At 40.3% G+C, this 27,728-nt stretch overlaps 1 protein-coding gene across 1 annotated transcript in view; it reads right to left on the reverse strand.

Annotated features, from left to right (window-relative positions):
- Positions 1-23,804, reverse strand: part of loxl2b (lysyl oxidase-like 2b) — a 34,457-nt gene extending 10,653 nt beyond the window's left edge. The window contains exons 1-6 of the mRNA XM_068604878.1: positions 23,730-23,804; positions 20,423-20,782; positions 19,402-19,577; positions 9,517-9,728; positions 5,244-5,460; positions 2,632-2,815 (exon numbers count right to left, since the gene is read on the reverse strand). Coding sequence (XP_068460979.1) covers positions 2,632-2,815; positions 5,244-5,460; positions 9,517-9,728; positions 19,402-19,577; positions 20,423-20,771 — 1,138 coding nt within the window. The 5' untranslated portion in view covers positions 20,772-20,782; positions 23,730-23,804. The remainder of the gene's footprint in view (positions 1-2,631; positions 2,816-5,243; positions 5,461-9,516; positions 9,729-19,401; positions 19,578-20,422; positions 20,783-23,729) is intronic.
- Positions 23,805-27,728: the final 3,924 nt, after the last annotated feature.

A 27,728-nucleotide genomic window follows, 5' to 3' on the forward strand; every position in this document is an offset into this window, starting at 1 on the left:
TCTCATTTTGAGTTGAAGAAATTTAATTTTGGCAAAATAGACATATTTATTTCCCATATTGATGAGATCTGATGTTCTTTCAAAGTTCCTTTTTTGAGCAGTATATATATATATATATATATATATATATATATATATATATATATATATATATATATATATATATATATATAAAAGATAGATGAATACATTAATACTTCCAGTCATTATGCTAAACCAAGCAGCTGAATCTTCATATTCGGTGAACAAACATAAGAATGGTGTCGCTCGCATCAACTCCCATCAAGAATGAGTTAGAATTTCCCCAATTTTCTTTAAAAAGGTAAAATAAACATGATGAGAAAAAGATTTATGAAGTTTGTAGTCAATATGGGCCATTAAAGGAATGGAAAGAAAAATAGCAGTGACAGTAGATTATTAATGATAAAAGAAGCTTACACATACTGTACATTATAACAAGAAGTCAGAGCCCTACAAATAATACAGCAACAGATGGCTACACATGGGCTGCCTGGTGGTGCAGTGACTAGCACTGTCAGCCGAGGGGTCCGGGTTTAATCCCCGATCCCCGCATGTTCTTTTATAGCAGCCCTACTGGTTCTCCGGCTTCCTCCCACAGTCCAAAGCACAGCTCCCTCACAGATGTGAATGTGAGCATCAATGGTTGTCTGTCTCTAAATGTGCCCTGAGAAAATGGTGAACCCTGCCTTTGCCTAATGTCAGCTGGGATTGGCTTTCGCGCCCCATGACCCTGAATAGAATAAACGCTTTGGCTAATGAAATGGGTACACATTGGGGAATTAAAACTGATAAGATATTTTAAATTTTTATTTCCATCTGAGGTTTATTTTTCTCCATGGAAAGAGAGCCACTGATGAGTAATCATGATGGAACATTATTTTGGAAAAGGAACGCTCCATTTTAACATTTTCCACATATGTTACTGGAATGTACTGTGTGTCCTGTGTTTTTATGAAAAAGGAAACACTTGCTTGTGTCTTTCCACAGTGTTTCCTGATAACAGGTGAGCGAAGGCTTTAAAACACTGTAGAGCACAGCGTGGCTATATGCTGAGTGTGTATTTTAGAAGTGTGTCAGTAGCACTTTGTTGTTGGATAGGACCCTCCCATCCAAACTTCCAAACCTGCTGTAAAACTCTCCATGCAGGAAGGTGTTAGAACTCTGCAGGTGCCGTCTGGGAAGAGACCATAAAGTGAGACTGCTGGAGTGGAGGCCTCCATTAGGAGGCAGGAAACACAAGTGGTATATACTTGACGGAATAATTGTTAAATATGTACGACCAAAACGTGAGAAAACAGACTTGAAAGTATGAAACAGTCTAACAAATGTCAAGAAATGTTTCTCATTAAATTAATAATGTTGTATTTATTTAAAAGCACACATGTCATACTGAAGCACGGTGAAACAGGGAGTGTCAATTGAAAAGGGAGGGCCAGGGTGATGAAGATATGCGTTAACCATAATTTATATAGTCACAGCATATGTCTCTCTTAGCTTACAACGTAGTGCTGAATTCTAAACATTTATTTTACTTTTTTTAAATTGTACTTGTGTGAATGCAGCTCAGACACACCTGTACAAATAAAGTCAAAAACTCACTGTTTTATTTCATTTAATTATCTTCTCCTGCTGAAACAACCAGACGTTTTGCAACTTTAAAACTGCCTTTAATCAATATTTATATAATAACGATGGATCCCAACATGTGATAGGTGTTGCTTGTATTGACCATAATAAGTGAACATAACCCCACACAGTGTTACCCAATGGTCTGGGGACTAACGGTTTGTAGCATCACGTTTGGTATTTTGGCCGTCATTATTGTTTTTTGTGGCACTAGCATTACATTTTATATCTAAAATTGTAATGTTAAAATAGTGCATTATAATACTATTCTGTGTTCTAATGTTTTATATTGCGCAACTGATGATAAAATGCTCATCACAGCCATAACAGACATAACGTGTGACTTGAAATTTAACTCGAAGACTGACAGAACACAGATACATTCTCCATGGGGTTTGTTTACAGTCCAGCTGAGATACACACAGCTTGTCTGATCACTTATTTTCCTGAGCAAGTTACTTCCAAATTGACGACACAAAAATCTCAATATATCCCTACAGAAAGATACGTATCTGGGTTCATACCTGCTCAGATTCCCATCCTCACAGATCTGCACATTGGAACTAATTCGTTTTCCACCGAGCTAAATCCCTTTCACCATCAGATCTGTGAGTTCATGATACTTTACTGAGTGGCGCAGAGGGGTGATAGGAGGATCGCTATGAGGATAGAATTACTGCCTGAAATGTTCAGGATTTCACTACACAGTCATAACCTTCTGGCCCATGTAGGAAATATACATGCATGGATGTTCTAACAATAAGTCATTCTGAGTTTGTTGGCATGGGACGGTTTCAGTGCAACCTTGTCTAGGCTGTTGCTGCTCACGATCCACTTCTTCAGGCTTTTGCCTACATGCAGCAGTCTAGTTTAATATGTTCAATGCTGTAGTTGTAATACATATCCATTTGATCCTTTCTTTTAAAGAGTCTTTTTATAAAAGTTTTGAGCACAAATAACAGTGAGAATGTTAAACGGATATACCTTGTCCCAGGCGACCTCCGGACAGGGCCTCTATGGCCGTACCAAAGCCCAGCTCTCGACACACCACGGTGGCAGACAGCAAGCTCCAGTTGTCATCACATATGGTGCCCCATTCTCCGTTTTTCAACACCTCCACTCGACCCTCACCTACGATGGTCCCACCACGAAGACGAACCAGCGGTTGCTGAAGAGGAAAAACACAGACTTTTACACAGTGAAAGCTGAAACGATCAAATCCTAAAACCACATACAGCACATCACATCTTGTATTCTGGTTCTTTCGGGGGGAAAAACAGCAGCCTCAAGTGGAAGTTTGGAATCTCAGCGTTTCCCTTTTCTGTGAAAGCTGAGGCAGCACACTGGGTGGCTTCTTGTTTATAGAACATGCTATAAATGCAGTTCTCCCATTAACTGTTTAGACAAACTGGAAGTGTTTAGTTTTACAAGTAAATACATTAGTCCCAGTTAATCTGACATACTGCTATTGGTATTCACAAAGCACAGACGTCTTAATGTGTGCGCTCTAAAATAAAATCCTTACTTTATATATCCTCCACATACCGACTGAACTATAACATTAATGTAAAGCATTAATCATCCATACATGTGAGACATACGTCTATCAATATAAATTGCCATGTATTAAGCAACAATGTCCAACTATGATTCCAACTTTTCAAATTTAATCTTAATCTGGCTTTTTACAAAATCGTTGTTATATTGAATGGAACATATTTTTGGATATAGACCAAACAAGCAATACAAACCTTTATCTTCATCACCGTTGTATTATAACAATAATTTTACAGATTTGGCATTTAATAGGCAACCAGCTCAAGTCCGGACGTTTGCAGAGTTCCAATCAAAATCCTTCTAATTAAAGTCTTCAAAAACAGGGCTCCACTTATTTCATTAGGAATGAGAACTAGTTCCAAATTTTCTGATCCATCAGAATTCTTTTTTCACACAAATTCCCAATTGTATTGGGAATTGATAAAGAGTCAGACTGATAAGCAAAATCAATAATGGCATAGGTATCAATAAAACCTCATTCATTCGTAACCTAATATATCATATACCCCTAATATATTGAGCTTCTGCGCACTGTTTAAAGTTTAAGACGTGTGTTGAAAAGTAGCAGTCACACAAATGCTAATAAACTTAATGAACATAAAACAAAAGCATTATATATCAAGACTCATTAAGGTACTTGTCATGTAAGAATTAAGAAGAACGGGAATGATTAAATTAAAATAGATATGATGCAATGTGACTTCATTTACATCCATTCCCTGGTCCACATCTCATTCCTACTATTAACTAACAAATACTTGCTACAAAATCACCCCCAACCTTCAACAATTTAATATATAAAATTACAGTTTTTATATAATTCCCGAAGAGATATTTTATTTATGTTATCTATTTTTGAGGTAAATATCTGGTTTTAGGATAGAATTCCATTCAGACTTGTTGAATGTGTTAGAAGATTTAGGATCTGATCCTAGGCACATGGCTCCCAGCTCAGCACTCAGCTGTGGAACGTGACAGAGAGCAGGCAAGCTCAAACCTCACACCGGAATGTGGACGGAGTCACGCAGACAGAAAGAGGAGCTGATCTGATCTGATTGTTTACAGCGTGAGTTTTACATCCCCTAAAACCTTGATTGAAAATTAACGCCTTTTTTAGTCTACAATGGACCTGAGGAAGAAAACAATCCCTCTTGTACCCACTGGGGAGGTAAAAGGTAGGAAGCACAATGTTTGTCTTCTTTGTCTAGTGAAGACTTATTAAAGATATGTGCCAAGACAAAGTTTCAATAGACAAAATCAAAAGACTATATTGGGACAAATCAGACAAATCAGACAAATCAGTCCACTCAAGTTGGATGGGGTTCCAAACCGGGAAAAATATTTTTTTATGGGGGCTATTGTCACGTTGCAACAGGTAAAAAAAAATGTATGTAGCACATTATTTGTTTGAAATATCAAGCTTCCCTTATCTTGTGATGAGCTTTTCTTGTCCAAACCACCACCAACCTGCCCAAAACAAACTGTTACCTAATGCACACCTGAAAGATCAGTTTCATGCTTCATGCATTCAAGCATTGACAAAAGTTAGCTCACACTGGTGTTGCCCTTCTGGAGAAACATGTTTTGCCTGGCTCTGACCCAATAATTTTACTACATTGTGTCATCTTTAATACCCCAAGATGACAATAATTTATTCTGATGGGAACAAATTGTTCACATGAGCTACAGCTGCAGTACACAACGTGACCATGATGGAAACGTCAGTGCTGGCCTCGATTTCCAACCTCTACATTGAGTCAGTGAACTGAGCGGAACCAGTGCAGCTATCTCTGAAAACAGCTTTGTTGACTTCATCCGAAGACATGACATTTAATTTGCCACTGACATAAGACAGTAAGAACTTAGTGTTACAGAGGACAAATATCTTTTAAAGAATGTGTTTATTGAGAGGTCAAATCGTTTCATGTGTGAGCAAGAACTAGTAAAGCAAGTCAATCTTTAAGACTGTGGAATTACTTAAGTAAAAAACTACAAATGATCAATAGCAGGGTATTTTAGATGATGTAAATAGACTTTACCTCTTGTCTGAAGGCTTTCCTGAATCCCGTCATGGGCGTTGGGGCAAAGTCTCTGCCGGGCACGCAGCTCACCACCACAGGCAACCCTCCAGGACAGGTCTCATTGGATTTCATTGATGTAACCTGGCCGAGTTTACAGCTGGACAAATGGGCTTCATTGCCAGTGCAGTTCACAGCATAGTCCCAGTATGTGGGCTTTCTCCGGCGAGCAAACATCCTGGACAGATGAAGGAGAAAGAAAGGTGGTTTGACAAATCTTTCAGCGGTTAAATGTTTTTGGGTTTTCAACTCAGTATGTCAAACATACAAAAAAAGACAACTACTTTGAGAAAAAACTCAAACTTACAGATGCACAAATCATTATTTGTCGTATGACAATGGGCTATATGACCATATGTAATGTGGAAAGGTTGCTAGTAGTAATGCAACAGTTTTTTTAGTAGTGGCAGGCCTAAAAAGAATCACAAAGTTCTAGCTATTTTATAATGATATACTGTAATAATAATAATAAAAAAAGTAATAGCTGTTTTATAATGTAATTGTTTTTCACAAATACTACATGTATTTGAATTATTTTTCCCTATTAGCTTATTTTGTCATTGTATACAGCTCCTGTCTTCCTCTGCCTGCACGTTTGAGCCTGCAAAGCAGTTTAAAAAGGCTTTTGCAGATTAAAATACACAAGGATTCAATGGTTGATTGTCATGGACTTCAACAAATCAGATTTTTAGTTTGACAAGCTGGGCATGTTCTTTTACGTACCAGGCCTGCGAGATGCTATGGACGTATATGATTGTGTGTACATTAACATGCACTGTGATTGGTCAGTGTGGCATAGTGACTTCTGTCTACCAGAAAACTAGCTGGCTGAAATGAGTAGGAAGGAAGTAGTAAGGTGCTGAAACATATGTTAGAGAAGCAATTACATGTGTATAGTTTTGCTTTGTGCATGTTTTTTATACTCTATGGGTGAAGGAGTAGACTTGATGGGGGTGTACTGGCAACGCCTTCCTCACGGAGGACGTTTCAGGAAAGGGCTCTGAACGTGAGCTGCTGCGTAATTGCACGTTATTCGGCGGGGTAGTCCACGCTGGTGGATGAAGTGGCTTTGTGGGTCGGTCCATGCGCCCCATGCATTGCGTCATGCTAATGGAGCGGTGGGGAGTTCACACACATAGTGGACGGTGACAGTAACTCCCGGGATACTTTTTTCCCCTAGTCTGCCCGTGATGTGGACTATACGGCACTCATTGAAGGCCTAGGTCTAAAACCCACGGCCCGCTAGTGGTTTTCAATCTTACTTAGTCTGTAGGCATCTTTCAGGTAATTCTTTTGGTTTCACAACTTGCAACATTATGATAGTAATAATAATGCATTTTATTTGCAAAAATGCCAGAACTTTAATGATAGGTTTGAGTGTAGTCCAACTCGAGGCAGCTCCTTTGGCAAAAAAGAAAGCTAATTCACCAGATGAACCTAACTTTCCAGGTTAGCTGCTAGCTTGTGGAGTCCAAAAATAGAGCGAAAAGAGATGAATATTGTGCATAATAACACTTTAGGATGCGTAAATAGGCAATTATTTCTACGCTACATGTTAGCATAGCAACTCGAAAGGCAACTTTAATTAAGAGTGTAACATTTACATAATAATGGAGTGCTGCGATCAAGTGGGAAAAAAGAGCATGAAATGCACATGGAAATACACATGAAAAAAAGTGCCGTCATAAGACTTCGCATTCATGACATTTATAAAATAGGATTATCTCAACTGCAGTTGAAAACTGCAGATCTACATGAGGGAAATAATTAAACTCATCCCAATGCGTTATCTTGACACCACAAAACTAGACAAGGGCAATGCTATTAGCACATTGTATAATTAACACCAAAAGTGAAAGGTCATCTAACAGCTGGAGAGTTCACACTTCTCCGTATAAACTTGAACAAACAGGGTTAATGACACTCTTTCAGGGCTCGTGGGGTGCTAATCTCTTCCTCCACACTTATTAATGAGTCCGTATTTGTTTGTAATGAGTGCCATTGGAAGAGCGGCGTGTCCTATACTTTTAGCTCATGTTTGAGGTGTATGTGAAAAAAAAAAGAATTAAAATGGGATGTGCTGCATTTGTTTTTCATTTGGGAGCAGGAGAGACGGAAGCTGCAGACTGGAAGCTATCCAAAACTAATGCCCTCAAATGCAATTTAAACACAGCAATCATGCATATCACTTTTGTTCAAATGGAGCACCTTTCAATGGCCTTTAAATATTAAATATCTATTTAATAGAGTTGTTTAATGCCTTCTCTGACTCTGAAGGAGCTCGAGTGACAACACTTGAGACAGCTCAGCTTGGGCCTTGAGACTGAACTGTTATAGATATAACAGAAAGTCTCGGCATGAATTGTGAAAGATAGGAATATTTATACCCGCACACACGGGAACAACGGTATTATCTCATTTTCAGTAACACGTTGTGCAAGGTATTACAGTTGGAAATTAATCAATTGGATGAATGCTGATAAACGAGTGTTGATACAGGTTGTCTTACTGGGAACTTTGTCGCACTGTTAAAGGCTGGCTAGTGCTTTGCAGATGCAAATAGCCATTGATGTAGCATGAAACTGATCATTTCCAATTTAGAAAACTCTCCAGTGCACACACATTACAGGGACCCGCATGTTGTTCACGTCTTTATTTAAACAATTAAATTTCATATCCGGTGTTCCCAAACTGTGAAGCTAAACTCCACAGGATCATCGGCACAGGAGTCGGTTCAGTGGCGACACTTGGCTCTGTGTGCTGTTTCAAGCAGCAGCCTGTAAAAACAGACGCTTCCCGGGGCTGAAGCGAGTCGGCTGACACGTAGATGGAAAGGGAGGGAGCCCTTGTGCTCTGCTGCGGTTACCTAGCGCAGAGGAAACTTCCAGCCCCGGCGCATACAGTAAATTCAAGTTTTACTTGAGTGTTGGATGTTTTATGGGAGCCGTGATTAACCTGTAGCCGGTTGACTGCAAGCTTCATCATGTAAGCACAATTTAAAACCCTCACTGGTCACGACAGCTTTGTAGAACCACTGATGTTGGACATGCAAGAGTCAGGTCAAGATTCAATGTGCTGTATTAAAACCTGATGAGTCCCAATTCTTCATGAGGAGCTCTTCCTCACTCTCCAAGTCCTCGTACTCCCATGAATCGATACAAGAGCCACTGATTGTGACAGCAAAATCTCCTAAAAAAGTGACATAGCAAAAAAAATTGCACAGCCTGGTTTGTGTTACAATTATGTAAAATGTACTTGTATGCTCTTGTAATAACAAGAGCATACAAGTACATTTTACCAGTTTATAACACAATTCAACCATAAATATTAACATAAACTATAAATATGACTCGAGAGGACTCGAAAGTGAGAGAGTGCTCCCCATGGAAATATCAATTTTCATCTCCCTAGCTTGATGCCACATGAATGCCACGACATTCATGTGGCATCATGAATCGAACTGATGGTATGTATGGACACTATATTTTTAAGGGTTCAGTTTCACTTTGTTGTGAATGTTGAGTTTCAGTGAACTGACATTAAGTCCCTGCAGGATAGGCTGTTAACCAAGGGCGAATTACCCAACATGCAAAGCAGAGAGCTGCCCCAGGGTCCCAGAAATCAGACCACATGATGCTCGCAGTACTACAAGTTAGGGGTGACTTGTGGAGGAGGTTGAGGAGGTTAGATTTCTCTAACCTCCTCAGAGGCATATTATTCAAGAAAACACCCGCTGATTGACATATTTCAATTGGCCACATTGTGGCAAATGACCTTGTCTGACCATGAACGTCTGTGGCCCCTCAAGAGTTGAATGCTGAATCAGTAATACTCAACTTGCACCCTACGGGCAAAATCTGGTGTGCAATCGGGTGCAGAATGTCCAATTTTCTAATTCCTAAGGAACATTTTTTGTTCTACTTTTAATGTAAATAAGGTCTGTCTCTATCAGATTACATAGAGACAGATAATAATAATAATAATAATAATAATAATAATAATAATAATAATAATAATAATAATAATAATAATAATAATAAAATGAAGAATTTCAAAGAGAGTTACGTTTTGGCCTTTCATTTAATATGACAATATTATGAATGCATTTATTATCTGGCCGTGACCTCTGGTCATTTTCCAGCATTGGCCCTCAACAGTTGCGTATCTCTTTCCTACGTCCTCCTGTGCTCTTTTGAGTGACCCAGGACCTGACTTACAGCTGTGGAGTACTCACTTGTAAACTCTAGCATTGTACTTCCTCTCCCCGGGGAAGCCAAACATGCCACAGATGACTCTGCCGTCATGCTGTGTCCACTCTGTGTTACAGATCTGCTTCCATTTACCGCCATCCTTGACCTCCACGTAGCCCTCTGTCACAGGGATCCGCTTACGGTAGGATGACAGGATGGCTCGTATGCGCACGTCCTCCACTTGAATATCGAGGTTCTGTGGATAAAGATAAATGTGCACATACGTCACGAAACTCAAAAATATAAGAAAACAAATTTCTAACAACAAATTATTCATGTTCTTCTTACCAACATATTATTTGTCCAAGTATATATATGTATTTTTGTGTGTAATCCATTGACAAACATGTTTGGCATGTTTGGCAAACTGTTCATGTAAATGTATGAGTTATGCATAGGGGCCATTAAGGGTATGAGTTATGCATAGGGGCCATTAAGGGTTTTAGTTAGCCGGCTAGACAGACCCGTGAGCTGATGAAATATAAACAGTCTATACATCTGTCGAGAAACAGCATTTCCTGTATTATAAAACACACAATTTAAGACTCTGACCTCAGGTCCACACTGCAACCACAGCCACTCGTGTGCACTGCAATTTCTTCCCCAGATTGCTTAAAATGAATTACGCCAAATCACCTTATTAATTCTGAACAGCATGACCAGATGCCCTGCAACTATTTTTTCTTTTAAAAACCCCAAAGGATAAAAGGGTTTCCATGGTAACGTGTGCAACACGTTAGGGTGGAAAGCGCAAGTCGGAAGAGAACAAAATTAGCATTGTGAGAACACGTGCAGTAGGAGGCAATTACAGCGACTGCCTTTTTTTTCCAGGCGCCCTGCATCCACATCCTCGCTAAGCACAGACACGAGTAGAGGCAATCGACTGTCCCGTACTAAGAACACCAGTTAGTTTGTGTTAGAGTCCTTAAAAGGCAGTTGCCCAACATCCCCGTTGAGCAACAGGCAGCCCAGGGTTACACTAAACCACTACCATAATTTTTTAAAATGGCATACACCTTTATTGTTAGGTTCACTTTTACTGTTTCGAGCAAATTTCATGATTCTGTGAGAGAATCTGAAGATATTGATACTAAAAATGGTTTCCCACCTAAGAACCTTTCTTGGGTGGTTGGGTGGGGGCGGGGGAGGGGGGGGTAAAATGTAAACATTCCCATTTTTGAGATAAATAAAGGCCACAAGAACACAATCAAAAATGTGAACATAAACCTCTATCTGAAAAGGTATTACGTATCACTCCCTTCGTGACACAAGGATCATTTTAGTGTCTATGTTTTGATTACGATCTCTGATCAAAACTGTTTTCCATCTTTGTTGGTAACTTTGATAGATCAATAAAGAAAGATGTGTTCATCACTAAAAGAGGAGAAGAAAGTAAAACTCGATCAGTGGCCAAAAATCAAGCCAGAACCGCTTTCCCCTCAGACTATATGGAGGGATTAAATACACATTTTCCCCTCCAATAGACCAACACCACATTCTTGTGCTACGTGACAGTGCAGGCTGAGGGGAGGGAGCTCGGTCTGGCAGCAGGGGGGAGTATGATGCTTTGCTTAGCAGGCAGACCAGTTAAGGCTCCTCTCATATACAGCCAAGAAGAACCTGGAGATCAAATAATGACAAAGTAGGGTTTCCTAAATTAGCACTTGCCTCTGATGAAGGGCAGAGGCCACCAGAGCGAAAGGTACAAACCATCAGTCTTGCTACCCTCTACTATTTTCTCCCAAAGATAACCACATTAATCATTCTGGTCAGAGACGGTGAGGTCTGGACTGCAGAGGGCACGAAACTAAATAGAGGCTGAAATCATGGAACATGATAATGACTGAGAATGTGGCAATGGTGACCTTGTCTAGATTTACTGGATACACAATACATGACTCAATGGCAGACGGACGTTGTGAGATGGGTTATGAGGAAATCCAGACCTTCTGAACATCCAACCAAACAAGACAATGACTAATCAAGATTGCTGTGGGCATGCTGGTGCTTAAAAATCGAGATTGAACGTCTGATAAACAAAATACTCTACCCTCTCCCTCAAACGGATTAACCCTACATGTTGGTAAGATAAACAAATTCCATGCAAAACCCGTATCTGTCCATATAATAGAACTTATCAAAGAGTCTTCAGAACAGCTACTTTTCCCATATATTTCGAGATCCAACTCATCCTTTTCCCTTCCCCGACTTTTCAGATATTAAATAGAGAATAGTGTACAAAAGCCATTTGACTGGAGAAAAAAAGAAGAAGATTTCTAACATGTGTGCCTTTTTTTTTGGCACACTCCGGGATAAGGGGCCTTTCCTTAGTCTTTGCTTGTTCAGGAAGAAAAGTGGCATGGATGGAAAAGTCATTAGTCGGTTGAGTTGGCCCGGAGAGGTTAAGGGGCTTCAATCTGTTGCAACTCAGCTTTGTTTCACAGAGGCTACTTCAAGGTTGTGATACATATTTTCTAATAGCAATGCTTTAAGCATAAATTCCTCATGTTAGAAGACTAATTACACCACTAGTCATGTAATTAGAGGCAACAGGTCAGTCAGGAGCAAGATGGGCAAAGCCTGACTTGCTACTCAGGAGGCAGAAAAAGTGTGGTTTTAATAGCACTGCATAACTTGGAAAATAATAGAATTCTAGATTAATGCATGCCATGAAAGATATTTGGTTGCTGTGTTTTTTTAAATCATTAATCAAGGACAGGGGTTGGATAGGGTTTTAAAAAGTGGAAATGGCCCCATTTTCATGATCTCAAGTGCCCCAAGTGTGTGAAAACAACAATACAGTATGCTGGCCCAAGGCCTTCAGCAAAGAAAACTACCAAGTGGGGCTGACGCCTGTTGCCCCGCAGCAATTTGATTGTCTATTTGCTAAGTCCTTGAGTTGTTGTCATTGGTTTGTGACTAAAGTGAGTATTTATTGTACAGAAGATAGTTACTGCGCCATAAATTGCCAGTGACAATGTTGATTATCTTCGACAGCACATTGTTGGTTTGAAACACCATGTTTCCTTTCACTTTGAATAATAAAAGGGTTTGTTTTACACCTTAAAATAAACCCTTTTCCATCATTATTCTACTGTTAGGAATCTTTGAAAAAGGGGGACCAAAGGCCCCTTATCAATGATAATAGGTCCCAGACATGTCTCTCACTCCCAACTGGTCACTTGGGATACAAACCACAGCATCTGAAATAGAATATCCAAATACCCTCCATAGTTATGAGCTATTGCTTCAGTTAAATTATATTACCCACAGTCATCTGTGACGACAAGAAGCGTAGTATGTCATAGTTTTTAGTTACATAGTACATGTTTCCTCTAGAGTCCACTGTGAAGTCGAGACTACGTTTGCCAGAACAAACAAAGTGCATGGAACATATGGTTCCAATAGAGTTCCTCAACAAGTACTCTGCCAGCAAAAATCACCTCACATCTACAGCAAAAAAAAAACACATCCAGTGTAATATTTAATTGCATGTCTCTCTCTGAGAATTCTAATGCGCTGCAGCCCTTTTTTAGGTATGTCTGTTGTACACATTTTTACCGGTCCCTATCTAGTCTTCTAGAAGGGAAAATGGACCAGCTGCAACACAAATTGAGGATAATGCGTTTTTGTAGCTGGTGTTTAGAGAATGCAGGATGCCATAGTGTGCAGTTGGTCTTTTAAAATCCATTTAAAGCAGATGTTTTTAAAAAGTCGTTACCAACCACAAACTGGAGTGAAAATTACAAGGACAATGATTGAATGGAAATAAACAGCTTTCATGTGGCATTACAGCTGAAGTGACATTAAAACTTGTGGAAAATAAAGACATTTTCTGGGATGTGGCTGGTTGTACTGCTAGTCTCATTCTGTATTACAAAGTAAACAATCTTAGCACTACTGTCTGTTGACAAAGTAAATCATATTAGATGTGACAAAGTTGACAAACCTACTAAATACACAACAGCAGTTTAGACTTATTTGTTCCTCTGTAATGTATGTTAAGCAATGGCAGGACAGATATGCAATATACAAAAGGTATAAGTAATGTAATTCCTGACATTTCCAGATCTTATTTGAGTCTCCACATAGCGGATTTCTTGGTTGTACTTGGCCACAGCGCTGCTTCAACTAAATGCTAATATCAGCAAGCTAACATGCTCCTACTGACAACAATAACATGACTCTTAGTTTTAGCTTGTTAGCATGCTACCACTTGTTAATTAGCAGCTTTGCAGTTAGATTAGTGGTAGTGTGACTCTCGGTCCCTTAAAAAACTAGTATTCTTGTGATTGTTCTCATATTGGCTTTATTAGTAACCCCCGTTCCCTGTGCCCAGGATTCCTGTGCCTGCATTTCAGCCCAGCCACCGCTGCTCACGCCACACCTCCCTACCTGCCTCCATTCAATTTCTGCAAAATGTCATTCAAATAAAGGTATTTGAGTGGATGGGTCTGATGAGTAGATTGCAGCAGACAGGTGTTGGAGATGAGTCCAGGTGCCAGTTGATGGAAGCCACACACAGAACACAGAGGGCAAACACAGGGAAACATTAAAAAAGGACTGGGGTCACAGCTGAGCCGTGGCAACTGTGACTTAACCATTACTGGAGTCACACAAACAGCTAAAAAACAACTCTCTCAATGTCCATTTACTTGCTTTTTGAGCATAGGCTAAAAACAAATAACCATGCAACAGACACTTTATTGGATAGAGTTCCCTGGTTGGTTCGGTCTATATAATGACAATGTGATATGTTTGAAAGCTTCACACAAATATAGTGATTTGTCCTTGAGTTGGGATTGTTTTGTCAAAATTCTATTTTCAAAATCGAAAATTTGACGCCTAAACTCTAAGGCAACTGAAACTACATTTTTTAGGACAACAAGTGCTAAAAGTGCAGCTACTGAGCTTACATTTCAACAGGTCCATCTCTATGACAACTCCAGTGGCTGATGAAGGTTATGTTGCATGGTTGAAAGCGCCATAAAATTATGGTTATTTGATGTTGAGGGCAAAAAATATCTATGTAATGCTAAAATACACAAGTTGAGCCGTAAACACTGTGTTATTCCCTGTTAGCACATGTCACACATGTTACGCATTGTGACAGAGAAACGAAAGGGACAACTATGGAGAATAGGCAAAGAAAAAACGAGCAGACACCACTGCATTCCTCTTCAACAACACACTTGATTAAAGGAGACAACTCCCTTCTGCAAATGGCTTGAAAAACATTAAGAGTCAGAATAATTAAAGGCATATTCACTCTGACGTTAATGCGTGTTTGTCTAAAGCATAAAATAATCCTATTGTCCATGAAAGTAAGCTGTGTTCGGATCCTCCATTCACACTAGCTTCAGATGGGGCACTTCATTTTAGAGTCTCCAGAGGCTAAACATCCGCCTGGGTTGCACTGTGGGAATGTGATGCCCGAGGGCGAAAGCTTTCGCGTAGCGACAGAAAACATCTCACATCTATGTGCGAAATGATTAAACAGTTAAAACCATTTTAGGATTGTGACACAAAAGGAAGACATGTATTAATTCATGTCCACAGTGTGAACGTGCTGACAAGGCAATTTATGGCGCCTGACCGCAAGATTTACAGAGAGGAAAGTGGAAGATTTGACCTTAAGGCCTCCGATGGGAAAAAATGACTAAAGAGAGGAAAATGGGAGCTGTAAACTTTGCTTGGGGTGACTTTGTGGCTGCTTGTAATCCACTTATGAGAGGAAGAGCAGCAGAGAGAGAGGAAGGAGGGAGCATGAGAAAAGGGGCTGAAGAAAAGGAGACAAGAAGAAAATTATAGAAAACCAGAATAAAAAGAAGACAATTAAGTAACATTGTATTTACAACTATAGCCACAAACTACAATATAAGAATAAAAAGGGACAATTTTAGAGTGCAGGTATCTGCGAGGTAACACATGGAATTAATCTGGTGCTCCGGGTTCAAAATGAGACCAAACCTTTGAGCAGCAACAAAGGCCAAACATATGGCTTGCAATAGACTAGACAAGTCATGTTTTTAGGAAATGCCTTTTGCTACTGAAGTAGTTGTTGATCACTTCCGGCCTCGACTGACTGGTCTTGAGGAGACAGCGGTCGATGACGGTATAAAACAATACAATTGCTCTTTCAAAAATTGTGAATCAACGCAACCTAGAGAGGTCCTTGAGCATATTCATGAATGTGCAGAAAAAATATTAGGCTGACGAGTCAAATAGTGTGCAAGATAAGGTGCGAACAGACAGACAGACAGACAGACAGACAGACAGACAGACAGACAGACAGACAGACAGACACACACACACACACGGCCGAACGGATTATCTCCCCTCAGGTTTACATCTTGCGAGGGAAGAATACATAAAACAATAAGCAGCGTTAGCTGTAATAATATGGCTATAAATCAAAGGGTGTAATCAACAATTATTTTCGTTATCAAATACATTGTTTTTCTTGATCTTTTTTATTATAAAAATGTTAATGCTATGCTACGCACTGTCCCACAGCGTAAATTACGGCCATCAAAATTCTTTATTTTTATTATCAAAGCCTAATAATGTTTACTTCATTACGACTTAAGACAAAAACAATAAGATTGATCCTGCCGAGACACCAGAGCGAGGTAACGCTTGTTTGATTTTGATTTTTTGATTGTCCTAATAGTTGATGAGTCATCATGTCAGCTGCATAATGAGACAACACTGTTAAAAAAGTTTGAAGAGTAACATATTCCTCAGTGAAAGTCAAAGCTACTAATAAACTGTATTTCACAGTGCACAGTCTTTATAAAGCAACCAGACTAGTTTGTGAAAAGACTCTGTGAGAGTTCAACATTATGACCCATTTTCAAAAGCTTTTGATGATTTATAATTGAGGATGTTTGCACTAAGCCCTAATTACAACTCTCCAGCCTTTCTGCACTGCTGACAGACAGTTCTATAATACTCCCTTGTGCAGCCAGTCTCCACACCAGTTAACATTTCCACATAAAGTCAAGTGACTAAGAAGCTTTCTCTCTCATGGGCCGCTCCTCAAACATTTCTAACTGCAGTTTTTGTCCCTCTCTGAGGGTTGACTTGAATAAATCAGGTTGAGAAATCTGACTGCAACGCTTTTCATATCATTTGAATAAACTAGGCGGTTGCGGGACAAGCGTGGAGACGCGGGTACTGCCAAACATCACATTTCACCAGCCCCGGAATGTATTCATGTTGAAATTGGTTTAAATTGGAATGTAGCGCATGTGCATGATCACAGGTCAGACCTCTGTTGCCATTTCTGCATAGACCAAAATGTTGAGGCGAGTCAGCAGACTTCCTTGAAGAATTACAGGGACACACAAATAAACAACGGAGAGACGTGACTGTAAATATTCCAGCACTGGACATGGTGTCAAATTCTTGGTGTTTACTGTGCTGAGACACAATGCTATATATAGTCGATGGATGGAGTCTATGCCAAAAAAACTGCCCCATCCGAACCACAACAGAACAAATCCACGGAACAAGATTTTAATTCTTTAAGTTTATAGATCAACAATGCGAGAAAACAAAGCAGTCACAGAGAGCGACCTAAGCGCACATGTCAAAGGTCAGCGACACGTGCATGCAAGGGTTCATGTTTCACCTCCCTCCGAGCTCACCCTCTGGGTATTTCATCTGTGGTGGACTGGCTGGCTGTTTCCCTGAGGTTACCATCACCTGAGAAGGCAGCTGTGCCAGTACATGAGGGCCACTAACCACACTGAAAGTCCTCATCATCCCGTGTCGTCATGGCTGCTATTAAAGGCAAAACAAGGCAGAATGAGTAGGTTGGCAGATTACCCCTTTCATTTGATAAGTCCAGGCTGTATGGCAGCGGGGCTTCGGCTGGTTGTATTTTACATGCTTAGAGCCCACGTGACTTCTTTCCGTGAATGGAAAAGTCTACATTTTGTGGGGTGGTTCAGCTACTATCCTTGCTTGACTCTAGATGTCTCAACCTCTCCACTCGTGTTTGCTGGAGAATCATAATCTTAACCATTTGCCTCTGTAAACCTGTGCGCAGCCAGCCAGCTGGATGTATCTCACGATAGCATTTGCTGTAATTTGATCGCAAGGAAAAGGGATGAAATGCCAAAATAGCAACATAATAATGCAGTTTTGTAAAAAAGTCTGAATCAATTCAAGCAAAGAAAATGCTGGTTTTGGGATTGGAGTTTGGACTAATTACTGCAAGGCTCTACTAGCCTTGAGTGTGCTCAACCAACACTCAAAATAGCCATGAATACTGCAGTGACACTATTGTTTATATCATAGATACACATTTGGTGAACCACAGATTATGGTACAATTTGACACATACTTTTGTCTGGGGCTGTGTGGGTGGGTGCTCACAGACAGCTTATTTCCACCATGTCTGGTTCAACTACGTCAGGATGTCAGTGACGATAGGAGAATCTCCACGATGATAGAGCTTGAACTTACTTTTAATCTCTGTAAAGTAGAGAGAACCTGCAGATTCATGTGACGTCACGAGACGCAACTCCTTCCCCATTGTTTTCTCATTGTCATTTAATACCTTGTTATGGAGAAATAATGGTTATAGCAGCTTCACGACGTCTTCAGTCAGAGGGGGTACATCTGACAAGCTCCAAGACTCAATTGTTAGTGAGAGAGAGAGAGAGAGAGAGAGAGAAGAGAGAGAGAGAGAGAGAGAGAGAGAGAGAGAGAGAGAGAGAGAGAGAGAGACTTAGCTCTGGTTCTCAGTTTGCTCATAACTTCGGAATGTGGATTCATGAGGCCTGCACAGCGAGCAGAGAGATAGCGTTCTGCTTTTGGTGGTAATTAGGTCGGAGCTTATTGGCCGGCTCGGAGAGCCGACGCTCAGCAGAGCCTCTCGAAGGGTCCTGACAGACAACTCTGACAGTTATGAGCACAACACCCAACAATTACCAGTTTAACTTCACTTTCGCTGACACACTTTCACTGCGGGCTATTTAGAAAGGACTGTCATTAAACTAGAGTCCGGATGGGTTATTGGCTTTAAGTGTACAGATCTGTTTCCAGTCATAACCTCGGTACGATTTATTATTTAAAGGTATTCGGAGTGCTACCGATCCTGCGACAACAATTGTATACCCTTTTCTGAAAATATTTGTCAAGTCTGTAAGACAACCCGAGTGATGTCATTAGGATTATCTTGGACTGTGTTGCAAAGTGGGGGTCTGGTTCATCGTGCTAGAAAAGTCAATATTAAGTCTTAGCATGGTAAACTTAGCATCCAGCAGTTTTGGAACTTGACCTCTACATTTCACAGTTATTTTCCTTTTGAAAATGTAGTTTTTACCTGTCCATCACAACTAATATGAAAGGGAGAGCACAATTCAACAATACACTGCAAAGTTGATGAGATGCATGATAAATGCATTAAGGGTAAATTCATTTGGGCTTCAACAGTAAAATAAGTTTGCAAATCCTTCACAGATAACGGGCCTGTGAGGGGAAACACTGATGAATAGCGAGGTGATGCCATTAGGTGCATCAGGTGTTAAATATAGTGGGAGCATTGTGACTTCTCAAGGGTCCTGCCTGAAACAGCCATAACTAAGATTTATGTACAGTAACAGACTCTCTCTGAAAAACAAAACCCCATTCCCAAAACAGAGGGAGGCAGTAATATTGCAAATTCCAAATATCAGCAGGGTTTTTGAGACTGAAGGTGGACTGTATGATTTACATTCCATATAAATAATGTTTACAAGGTGAACACATGTCCTTTTAGCTGATAGTAAATGGAAATGAACAACAGAAGTTGACAGAAGGTCGACAAAGCCTAAATGAAATTGAAATGTTTGATGGAGTGAGTGAGATGAGTTTACCTCTACATGGTTGGGCAAGGTGTTGACAAATTTAAACCCTGGGATTCTCTTGTCGCTGCACACCACGCCCACGTCTTCACTGTGCTTGCAGTCTGAAACGCCGATTCCATTGGAAGGACACAGTGCTAAAGTCTTTTCTTTGCCTGTGCAGTGGAGATTGTCAAACCAGATGGGTCCTGAAGAGACAAGACAGACATTTGTCAGTGCTTTCAATGGGAGGAATGTTATCCCTTTCGTAGTGGAAACAACGGATGGAGAAATGTCTTTTGAAGGCAAACCTGGTTTCTCCAAAAGTGGTGAGGCATTTATCATGAAGCAGTTTCTAATGCGTTGAACCGGTAGTACAAATGAGTCATGCATTGAAAGATGATGCACATGGGTTCTGTCACTATACAGCATGTTCACAGTATTGGTCTTGTGTGAAAAATGTAATTCCTTTTTATTGTGAGGAATATGATATTTGTACATATAATTTTACAGTCCGCTCTCCTCAAATAGGAAAGCTTTTGCCAGTGGTTCAAATCAAACTATAAAGGTCTATAAGGTCAGTGGTATGACGGGAGAAAAGGAGGACGTGCAACCAAAAAGGTCAATGTGGACTAATTTTAACTTGCGTATCGTCATGACGTCTCTTACATAAAATACAACACAAACACAGGACTTCCACACAGGACTTCCACCCAGGTGACCGGCGTACATACATTACAGAACTTTACTACATTGTTTACGTAACAGAGCTTATGCAACGGAGCTAACTCAAACATAATTAACATAGTTATTTGAATTCAAACTACTAACTTTTCATAAAGCTAACGAAGTAGGTGTGTTGGCGAAACCAAAGCAACTTTGCTGCAAATTTCATTTTGAGAAAAATCCATGCATCTAAAGAGCGGAAATTGACTAAACAGGTAAATCGAGAATCATAGTTTGATGATTGTGGAGTGAGAACATGTTGCATACTAAAGGTTTCCACCCTGACGAGAGGGCAGACATTGACTAAGCAGTTCTTTCCTTTACCTACCTTGTCCTTTCCCATATTTGGAGGATGGGGACCATGAGATGGCCTCCAGGTAGCCCAGCTCCCTGCACACCACCTGAGCGGCGTGGATAGTGAAGTCGTCATCACAGACAGTGCCCCATTCGGCGTTGTAGAAAACCTCCACGCGACCCTCGTTGTGTTTCCTCTTATCTCCCCCCAATCGAAGCTGGATCCTGGGCGTGTCCGGCGTCAGCTGGGGCGCGGTGTAATGCTCCTGCTCGGGGTCAGGGAAGCCTGGCGGGTAGCCGAGGTGTTCGTACTGGCCGAGAGCCAGCTCGAGTAGCATCAACAGAATGATGGCGCAGCAGGGCTGACACTGGATGGTCGGCATTTTGACTGGAACTGATGAAAAGACAAAAAGAGAGAAGCCTTCTTTAATTTCAGATGTTTCTTAAACAATAGTTTATTAGAGAGGAATCAGACTGAAGAATAAGTATGAGAAGGGGCATTAAGGAGCTCTCTACCAATTTGACAGTCTCAGAACCCCGAATAATGTCATCAGGTTAATCTCAATTTGGGCTGGTAGACTATTAATGTGTAACAGGAAGCCTGTGTTACAAACTAGAGACATTTTAGTTTAGGAGAGGGCATTTTCCAGGCAGGGACCAAGTAAACCATCAAGTGCATGCTCTCTGCTCTTTTATTTGGAACTATTTTTAAATTAAAAATAAATATAAACAGCTCGCTGTGTTGATGTTTAACTTGGAATATTAAAGCCGCGGTAATCACCTTGCTGATCCCGCTTTAGCATCTTTCAGCTCATTGCTTTGGTTTTAGAGACTGTAAATGTATGTTTTGGTCTCCAACATACTTTCCAACAGCCAGCAGGCAGCTGTTTTTAATGAAAAGGCTTGGATAAACCTACTGTATGCCTCTTGCTTTGCGCCAAACAGCAGACAAAGTTAGCAACTAGCATTTAAAATCTCAAAAGCATGATATTTCCAGCTGGAGTCGGTGGAGACCACAGAGACAGTACATATGAACTGAAACAACTCCAAGTTGCTCCAATTTTTTACAAAAATTAAAAATAATTATTTTGTATTGATTCCTATTCGTAAATGGTGTAGTTGGTTGTGTAAAAACTCCAGTACTTTTTCTGACACAACTTCACTAGGCAATGATAAGTCACTGTTGCTCGTTCAGCTTCAGTCACTGGCACAAACGGGGTCAAACAATCTGTTTATCGCAGCTTTGAAGTAATTGTCTTTCATTGTTATTTTTTAGAATAAATACATGTGATCACTTTTGTTCCAGGCAATTAAGAACACTGTTTAAAAATGTACGGTAATATTTTTTAAATAGTTTTAATACTGCATATTATAATTATAATTAGTTATTACGTCCTATGCTGCATAGGGTTATGATTATGATAGAGGACACTTTCTTTTTTTAAAAGAAAATGGAATTTTGTTTAGAAGTTGCCAGGTCTTGAATTATTATTGTGATGTATCAATAGATGGAATAAAGTGTTAAAATATGAATGTATGTGAAACAGTTATACAACTATTCAAATGACTGTGTGTCCAGGACTAATCATACTTCAGTTTTCTTTGTGATGAGTTCAGAAAATGAGTGCAAGAATAGCTGGAATTAAGCCTGTGACCATGCTGCAGGGTGATGTAATGACAAACCTTCACAGAAAACACTTCATTTATGGCTAGGCCCCTGCGTCTATAGCTAATCACAATTCAAAGCTCGACTGATACAACCACACGCTCATAGTCCACCAAAACGTGACACGGAATCCACCGCAAATCCTCCACAAACTCATCAGCAGCTGTGCTTCCACAACCCGTTAAATGTTTCATGTCACGAGCTCCAAATCGTGTGCTTTTGGGTGTAAACATCTGGCAATGAGACAGATGATCCTTCAACTGCAGCGTTTCTACTTTCCTCATAGTAACGTGGCACTGGTTACACAAGCTGGAAACAGCGCGCACACACACATTACAGAATGAACAGATGGAACCGAGCCCACAGCCTCTGGGTCTGTTAACAGCGATATTGTCAATAGAGAAAACATGGTGAGTAATCATACAAACTGAGGTCCAATTCAGGTGATGTTTCTGGAACCAAACCTCCTTTCCAGACAAACTCATTTCTGGTTGTAAACCACTTCATGCCAAATATTGCCCTCTTACATAGTTTTTTTCTTGGTGTGAAAGAGGTGACTCGAAGTAAGGACGAGGATTGGACAAAGCTGCAGGCACTTAGCAACATCTAATCAAAACAGAGAAACGTATCCAGGATGTTCTGGCTCCCCTGTTGCATTCAGCACTAAAACAATCTAAAGATCTTCCTTGATCCAGGGACCTGGGAATCTGAAACCTCTGCTGCCTTTCTCGGAAGAAACACCGACCAGATGTTTTTGGTGGGAAAATACATTGTGCTCATGAGGAAATTTTGAAACAAAATGCTAGAAAAATGTCTTCATGTCAGAGGAATCGTGGTGTAAGGAAGGTCAGCATGGCATGAGTCCCTGCTGGGACAGGGGACGCTGGTCAAAAAGGTCAAAATGTCAGTTTATGATAATATCCACTGCTCTTCTCATGCACCCTCTGCACTCTTAAAGAGCTTCACCGTGAGTAGACACAGGGAGCAGGGCTGAGATTTCAAGACCAAAAAGGTTTGGACTGCACATGGTGCATAGAGATACATTATTTTACAGTCATAGAGATTAATTGTGTATTCGCTTAATATGTTGATAATTTTTCATAATAGTCTGTTCATCTTTTAATCAGTTAATTTAAACAAAACAACTATTTCAAAATTCCAGAGGTGATGGAGACAACTTCAGTTGTCCAACAACTGAAAACCCAAATGGATTCAATTCATGATCCGAAACACAGAAAAGCAGCAATTAAAGATACCGAGAACACAGCAAATCTTTGTTATGTTTGATTGATGACTGACATAAACAATTTCTATCAAAACTGCTTACAATGAATTTGCTGAATTGGTTTATTGACCAACAACTACTGCTGTATATAGTGATTGAATGTAATGCACGAGGTATAAACTACCAACATAGTTTAAATGATGTAAAAACATAAATAGAATCTGTTTCTATGATTCAAGCTCAAATATATCTACGTCAGACTTCATAAAGACAGAAGCCACACTTTAAAGAATGATATATAACCACTAAAAGTCACACACACGCACACACACAACGCTCCAACAGCAGCGCAACATGACAACTGGCCACCAGACAAAAACAAAGGCTTTAAGCGTGAGAGTTAAATAGTTATGGTACCTCTCACATGTTTTTATGTCTAGTTGAACTTACTGTTTGTGTCGCTCCTTGGGCTGTGTTCCACAGGCTGCACAGCAGAAAACCTTTAAAGTCAGCTGCCTCTTCACCCTTCTCTCTAAACTTTCACTCTTTCTCCTGCAAAAGCTGCAGCTGCGGACCGGAGCAGCGGTGGCCCCGCCCATTAACGCCCACCTTTAAACGATGACCTCACCGCAGATGGCCCGGGACGTGGAAACAGCGGATCCGACCCCCTAAACACAGCTCCGATGGCGTACCGTGCTGCCTTTAAAGACCGTCGTAAACATCGCTAGCAACGCCGAGGTGCTAGTTAAACAACCGTGAAAAGATGGGCTAATAAGGGAGCATCTAATTTAATGGAAAAATACCAGGCCCAATGGGATTCCATTAGTAGATTATATGTACTGTAAAAAAGTGAAATATTGGCGATGTTGCGTAATAGGCCTATTCCAGCGGCCTTCTCTTGTAAATAAGGGAAAGACATAAAACGCAAGATGAATTTGGCTGATTATATACATTTTTTAATTAAATTTGATACAGCGGTTGTCATATTATTGTTATAATTTCTATCGAAATCTGATCTTTCTTTAGATAGTTTTAGTTGTCATAATATCGTTACTGTGAAATATTTTGCCCACGATAATCGTGTATATGTTGTGACACTGTCACAGCCTGGAGCCGGCCTTGCAGCCATCAACACATGCAAACGCTTCGTCCTTGCAGCCAGCGTTACTACTGTTTTATCAGGTTGCCAAGAGTATAACGCCAAATGAATGCTAATATTGCTCCATATGGATGTGTAAACAGGCAGCTGTTCACCATAGCAGTTTATTTCTATCGTGGCAACAGTTTTAAATATTATTGTAGTTTGATGAGGTTCAGCAGGACTTTTCGGGCCTGAAATTAAACAGAAGAACAAATAATATTGTAATGATTTGATTATCTGTTACATTTATGTTTCATTAATCTACAATAGTGAAAACATGTGAAAAAAAGCTAAGTAGGAGTATGATTTTAGTTTAAACTGTTTCACTGCATTGCTAAACACATTAGCACAGAAATGCTGAATATGCTTTATTTTCAAGAGTTTATAGCTGTAACCAAATGGATGGCAGGTAATACAATAATGTTGTTTGTTCTTATTTTTGTTTCTGCCTCATTTAAGAAATTAAAGTCACTGTGCTCTAAAAATTTCAAGCATGATTAGTCAAATGTACTGTTATAATTATGTGGTGCAATACATTAATAGATAGTTACATTGATAACAAATTGTCAGCATATTCAAATTATGTCATATTACAGCAGGTATTCTATTAAATGTTTTACCACCCTCGTTTGACCTTAACTATATTTCCCAAAGTACATGACGGTAACTTTGACCTGCCACTTGTAGGATAATTTTTTGCCCACTCATCTCTTTTTCACTTGGCACAGACTTGATTTAACTGGTGTCCCAAGATTGAACCGCTTCATTGGACTGGACTCTGCTCTGCTGCCACCTTGTGGGACATTTCTTTTTCCAGCAAAAACAAAGATTTGATCTGATACAATACAGCTGGATACAGTAGAACAATTACAACGTTGTTTTGCCATATTTGTGGCCTCCAAAATGCTCAAGTGAAGACATTTCTCATATGAAAGGTGAGAGACATGAGAGGCTTTGCTGTGCGACTTTTCAAACACTTATTGTGTCTTTCATGGGTTAGGTTCTACCATTCATAGCGTTCGTTGTGGTGTTTGTGTTTGCCTCTGCTGATCACATGCTCCTCCACGTTCACTTTCAGCCTGAGCGGGATCAGTGGACTCAACTGCTACCGGCTCTTTCATTTCTGAGACAAAGAAAACACATGGAGCGGTGACTTGATCGTGATCAGCGGTGCATGAACTCACTTCATCTTTTCTCTCTTTCATTTCTGCACAGCTGAGTTGTTGAAGCTTTGACTTTCCAGGTGAATATGTGTGAGACAAATAACTATATATATATTTATACATACACACACACACACACACACACACACACACACACACACACACACACACACACACACACACACACACAGTACTGTCTCTATGGGCTGCATAGTGATGAAGTGGCTAGCACTGTCACCTCACAGCAAGAGGGTATAGGGTTAGATCCCCGATCCTGTGTGGTTCTTCTGAGTGGAGTTTGCGCGTTCCCCCCGTGGCAGCATGGGTTCCCTCTGGGTTCTCTGGCGTCCTTCAAAGACATGCAGCGCAGGTTAATTGGAGACTCTAAATAGCCCGTGAATGTGAGCGTGTCTGTCTCTATACGTGCCCTGCGATAAACTGCCGACCTGTACAGGGTGTACCCTGCCTTCGCCAAATGTCAGCTGGGATCGGCTCCAGTGCCCCCATGACCAAGATACGCGGTTTGGATAATGAAATGCATGCAATGGGTTATGTGTGGACTACGCTGTGGTCAGGCCGGGAGCCGGAGTCTAAATTGTTTGCCAGAGAACATCACAATGTCAAGAATCCTTGACGTTATTGTGATGTCAAGGATTGTTGACATCACAATTTTTTTTGGCTAAACCTTTTATCAAGCGCGATCATGAGTGCAGAATCATTATACATCCAATACCTCACTGTCTGCAAGAAAGCAAACGTGCACATTTTCTCAAAATCTCAAACTATTCCTTCAATGTAGGATCAACACATCCATTATAAAGGTTAAAACCGAGCACCAGACCCATTCTGAATCTCCACTCAATGGTGTCTTGCTGTGACCCGGTCTCATGCGTCAGTCAGTGAGACATCTGATGTGTTTCGGTGGTTTCACTCACACAAATATAAGTTGAGCTCTGTATTGTAAACATAAACTGCAGATTTCCCTCAAATACGCTGCAGACTTCCCTCACAGACGCTGCAGACTTCCCTCGTGGGGTTTCTCTACTTCTGCCTTTTCTGGTTTTGACAGTCAAAGTACTTCAGCTATGATTTAGTATTAAGATCAACTGTTAAAGCAAACTCCGGACAGACTCTTCATGTTTGCCTCTGAATTTCTAGATTTGTGTCAGGCTTCTCATTACAGCGTTATGGCCAACTTTCAAGAAAATAAGAATTTATGAATACAAAATGGAAATAGCATGTCATTCTGTATTAATTTCATTTGAATCAGATTAGGGTTAGGCTCCACTGATATTATTAGTATTATACTAATAGTAGAATTAGATTCCAGTGGTGCCAGCGTAGGATACAATAGTGTGCTCCAACGCTTACAACATACGAAGGGAGGCACTCATTACAAAAGCACGGTGTGTGCAGTGTTTGTCAGCAGATTGCAAGTTTGGGAATCACAGTGCTAAAGCCCCAAAATACTTTCCAGTGTAACTTTAACGGGCGAAAAATCCATCCATCCATCCATCCGCTTAGTCCGGGGTCGAATCGCAGTGGCAGCAGGCCCAGCAGGACAACTCAGGCTTCCCTCTTTATCTGCAAAATGCTCCTCTAATGCATCCAAATTAGATGCCCAAACCTCCTCAGCTGATCCCTTTTGACATAAAGGAGTAGTACCTCAACTCCAAGTTCCCTCTTGATTTCCGAGCTCCTTACCCTATCCCTAAGGCTCCCTCTCAGCTCCCTCTTCGCCAAGACGGTCCGGTGCAACGCCTGTTTTACTGCTGCAGCCGCACTGATCCGCCTGTCGATCTTCCGTGCGGCAATTTTTTAAAATTTTTAAATCTTGTAATTAAGATGTCATAAAATATGAGGACATACATTCAAAGCTCCATTCATAAACATCCATAGAAGCCTTGACATGATATTTGTTATAATCCTCATACAATGTCATATATTAGTATTGATCTTAAATAACGATGTGAACCTTGGCACACAGTCGTCATTAAAAGAACTGACATAGCAACATTTGATCATCAACAGTAGTCAGGCATTATGAAACAACACCAGCTTTAAATATATGTCACCTTTTTATTTTTGGAGATATATTCTTCACCAATATCTTTGGTAAAAATTCTAAAATTGAAGGTTCTCTTA

This window comes from Clinocottus analis, unplaced genomic scaffold (genome assembly GCF_023055335.1).
Source record: "Clinocottus analis isolate CAN_PGR_092001 unplaced genomic scaffold, fCliAna1.0.p SCAF_7, whole genome shotgun sequence".
In the NCBI taxonomy this organism is placed as follows: domain Eukaryota; kingdom Metazoa; phylum Chordata; class Actinopteri; order Perciformes; family Cottidae; genus Clinocottus; species Clinocottus analis.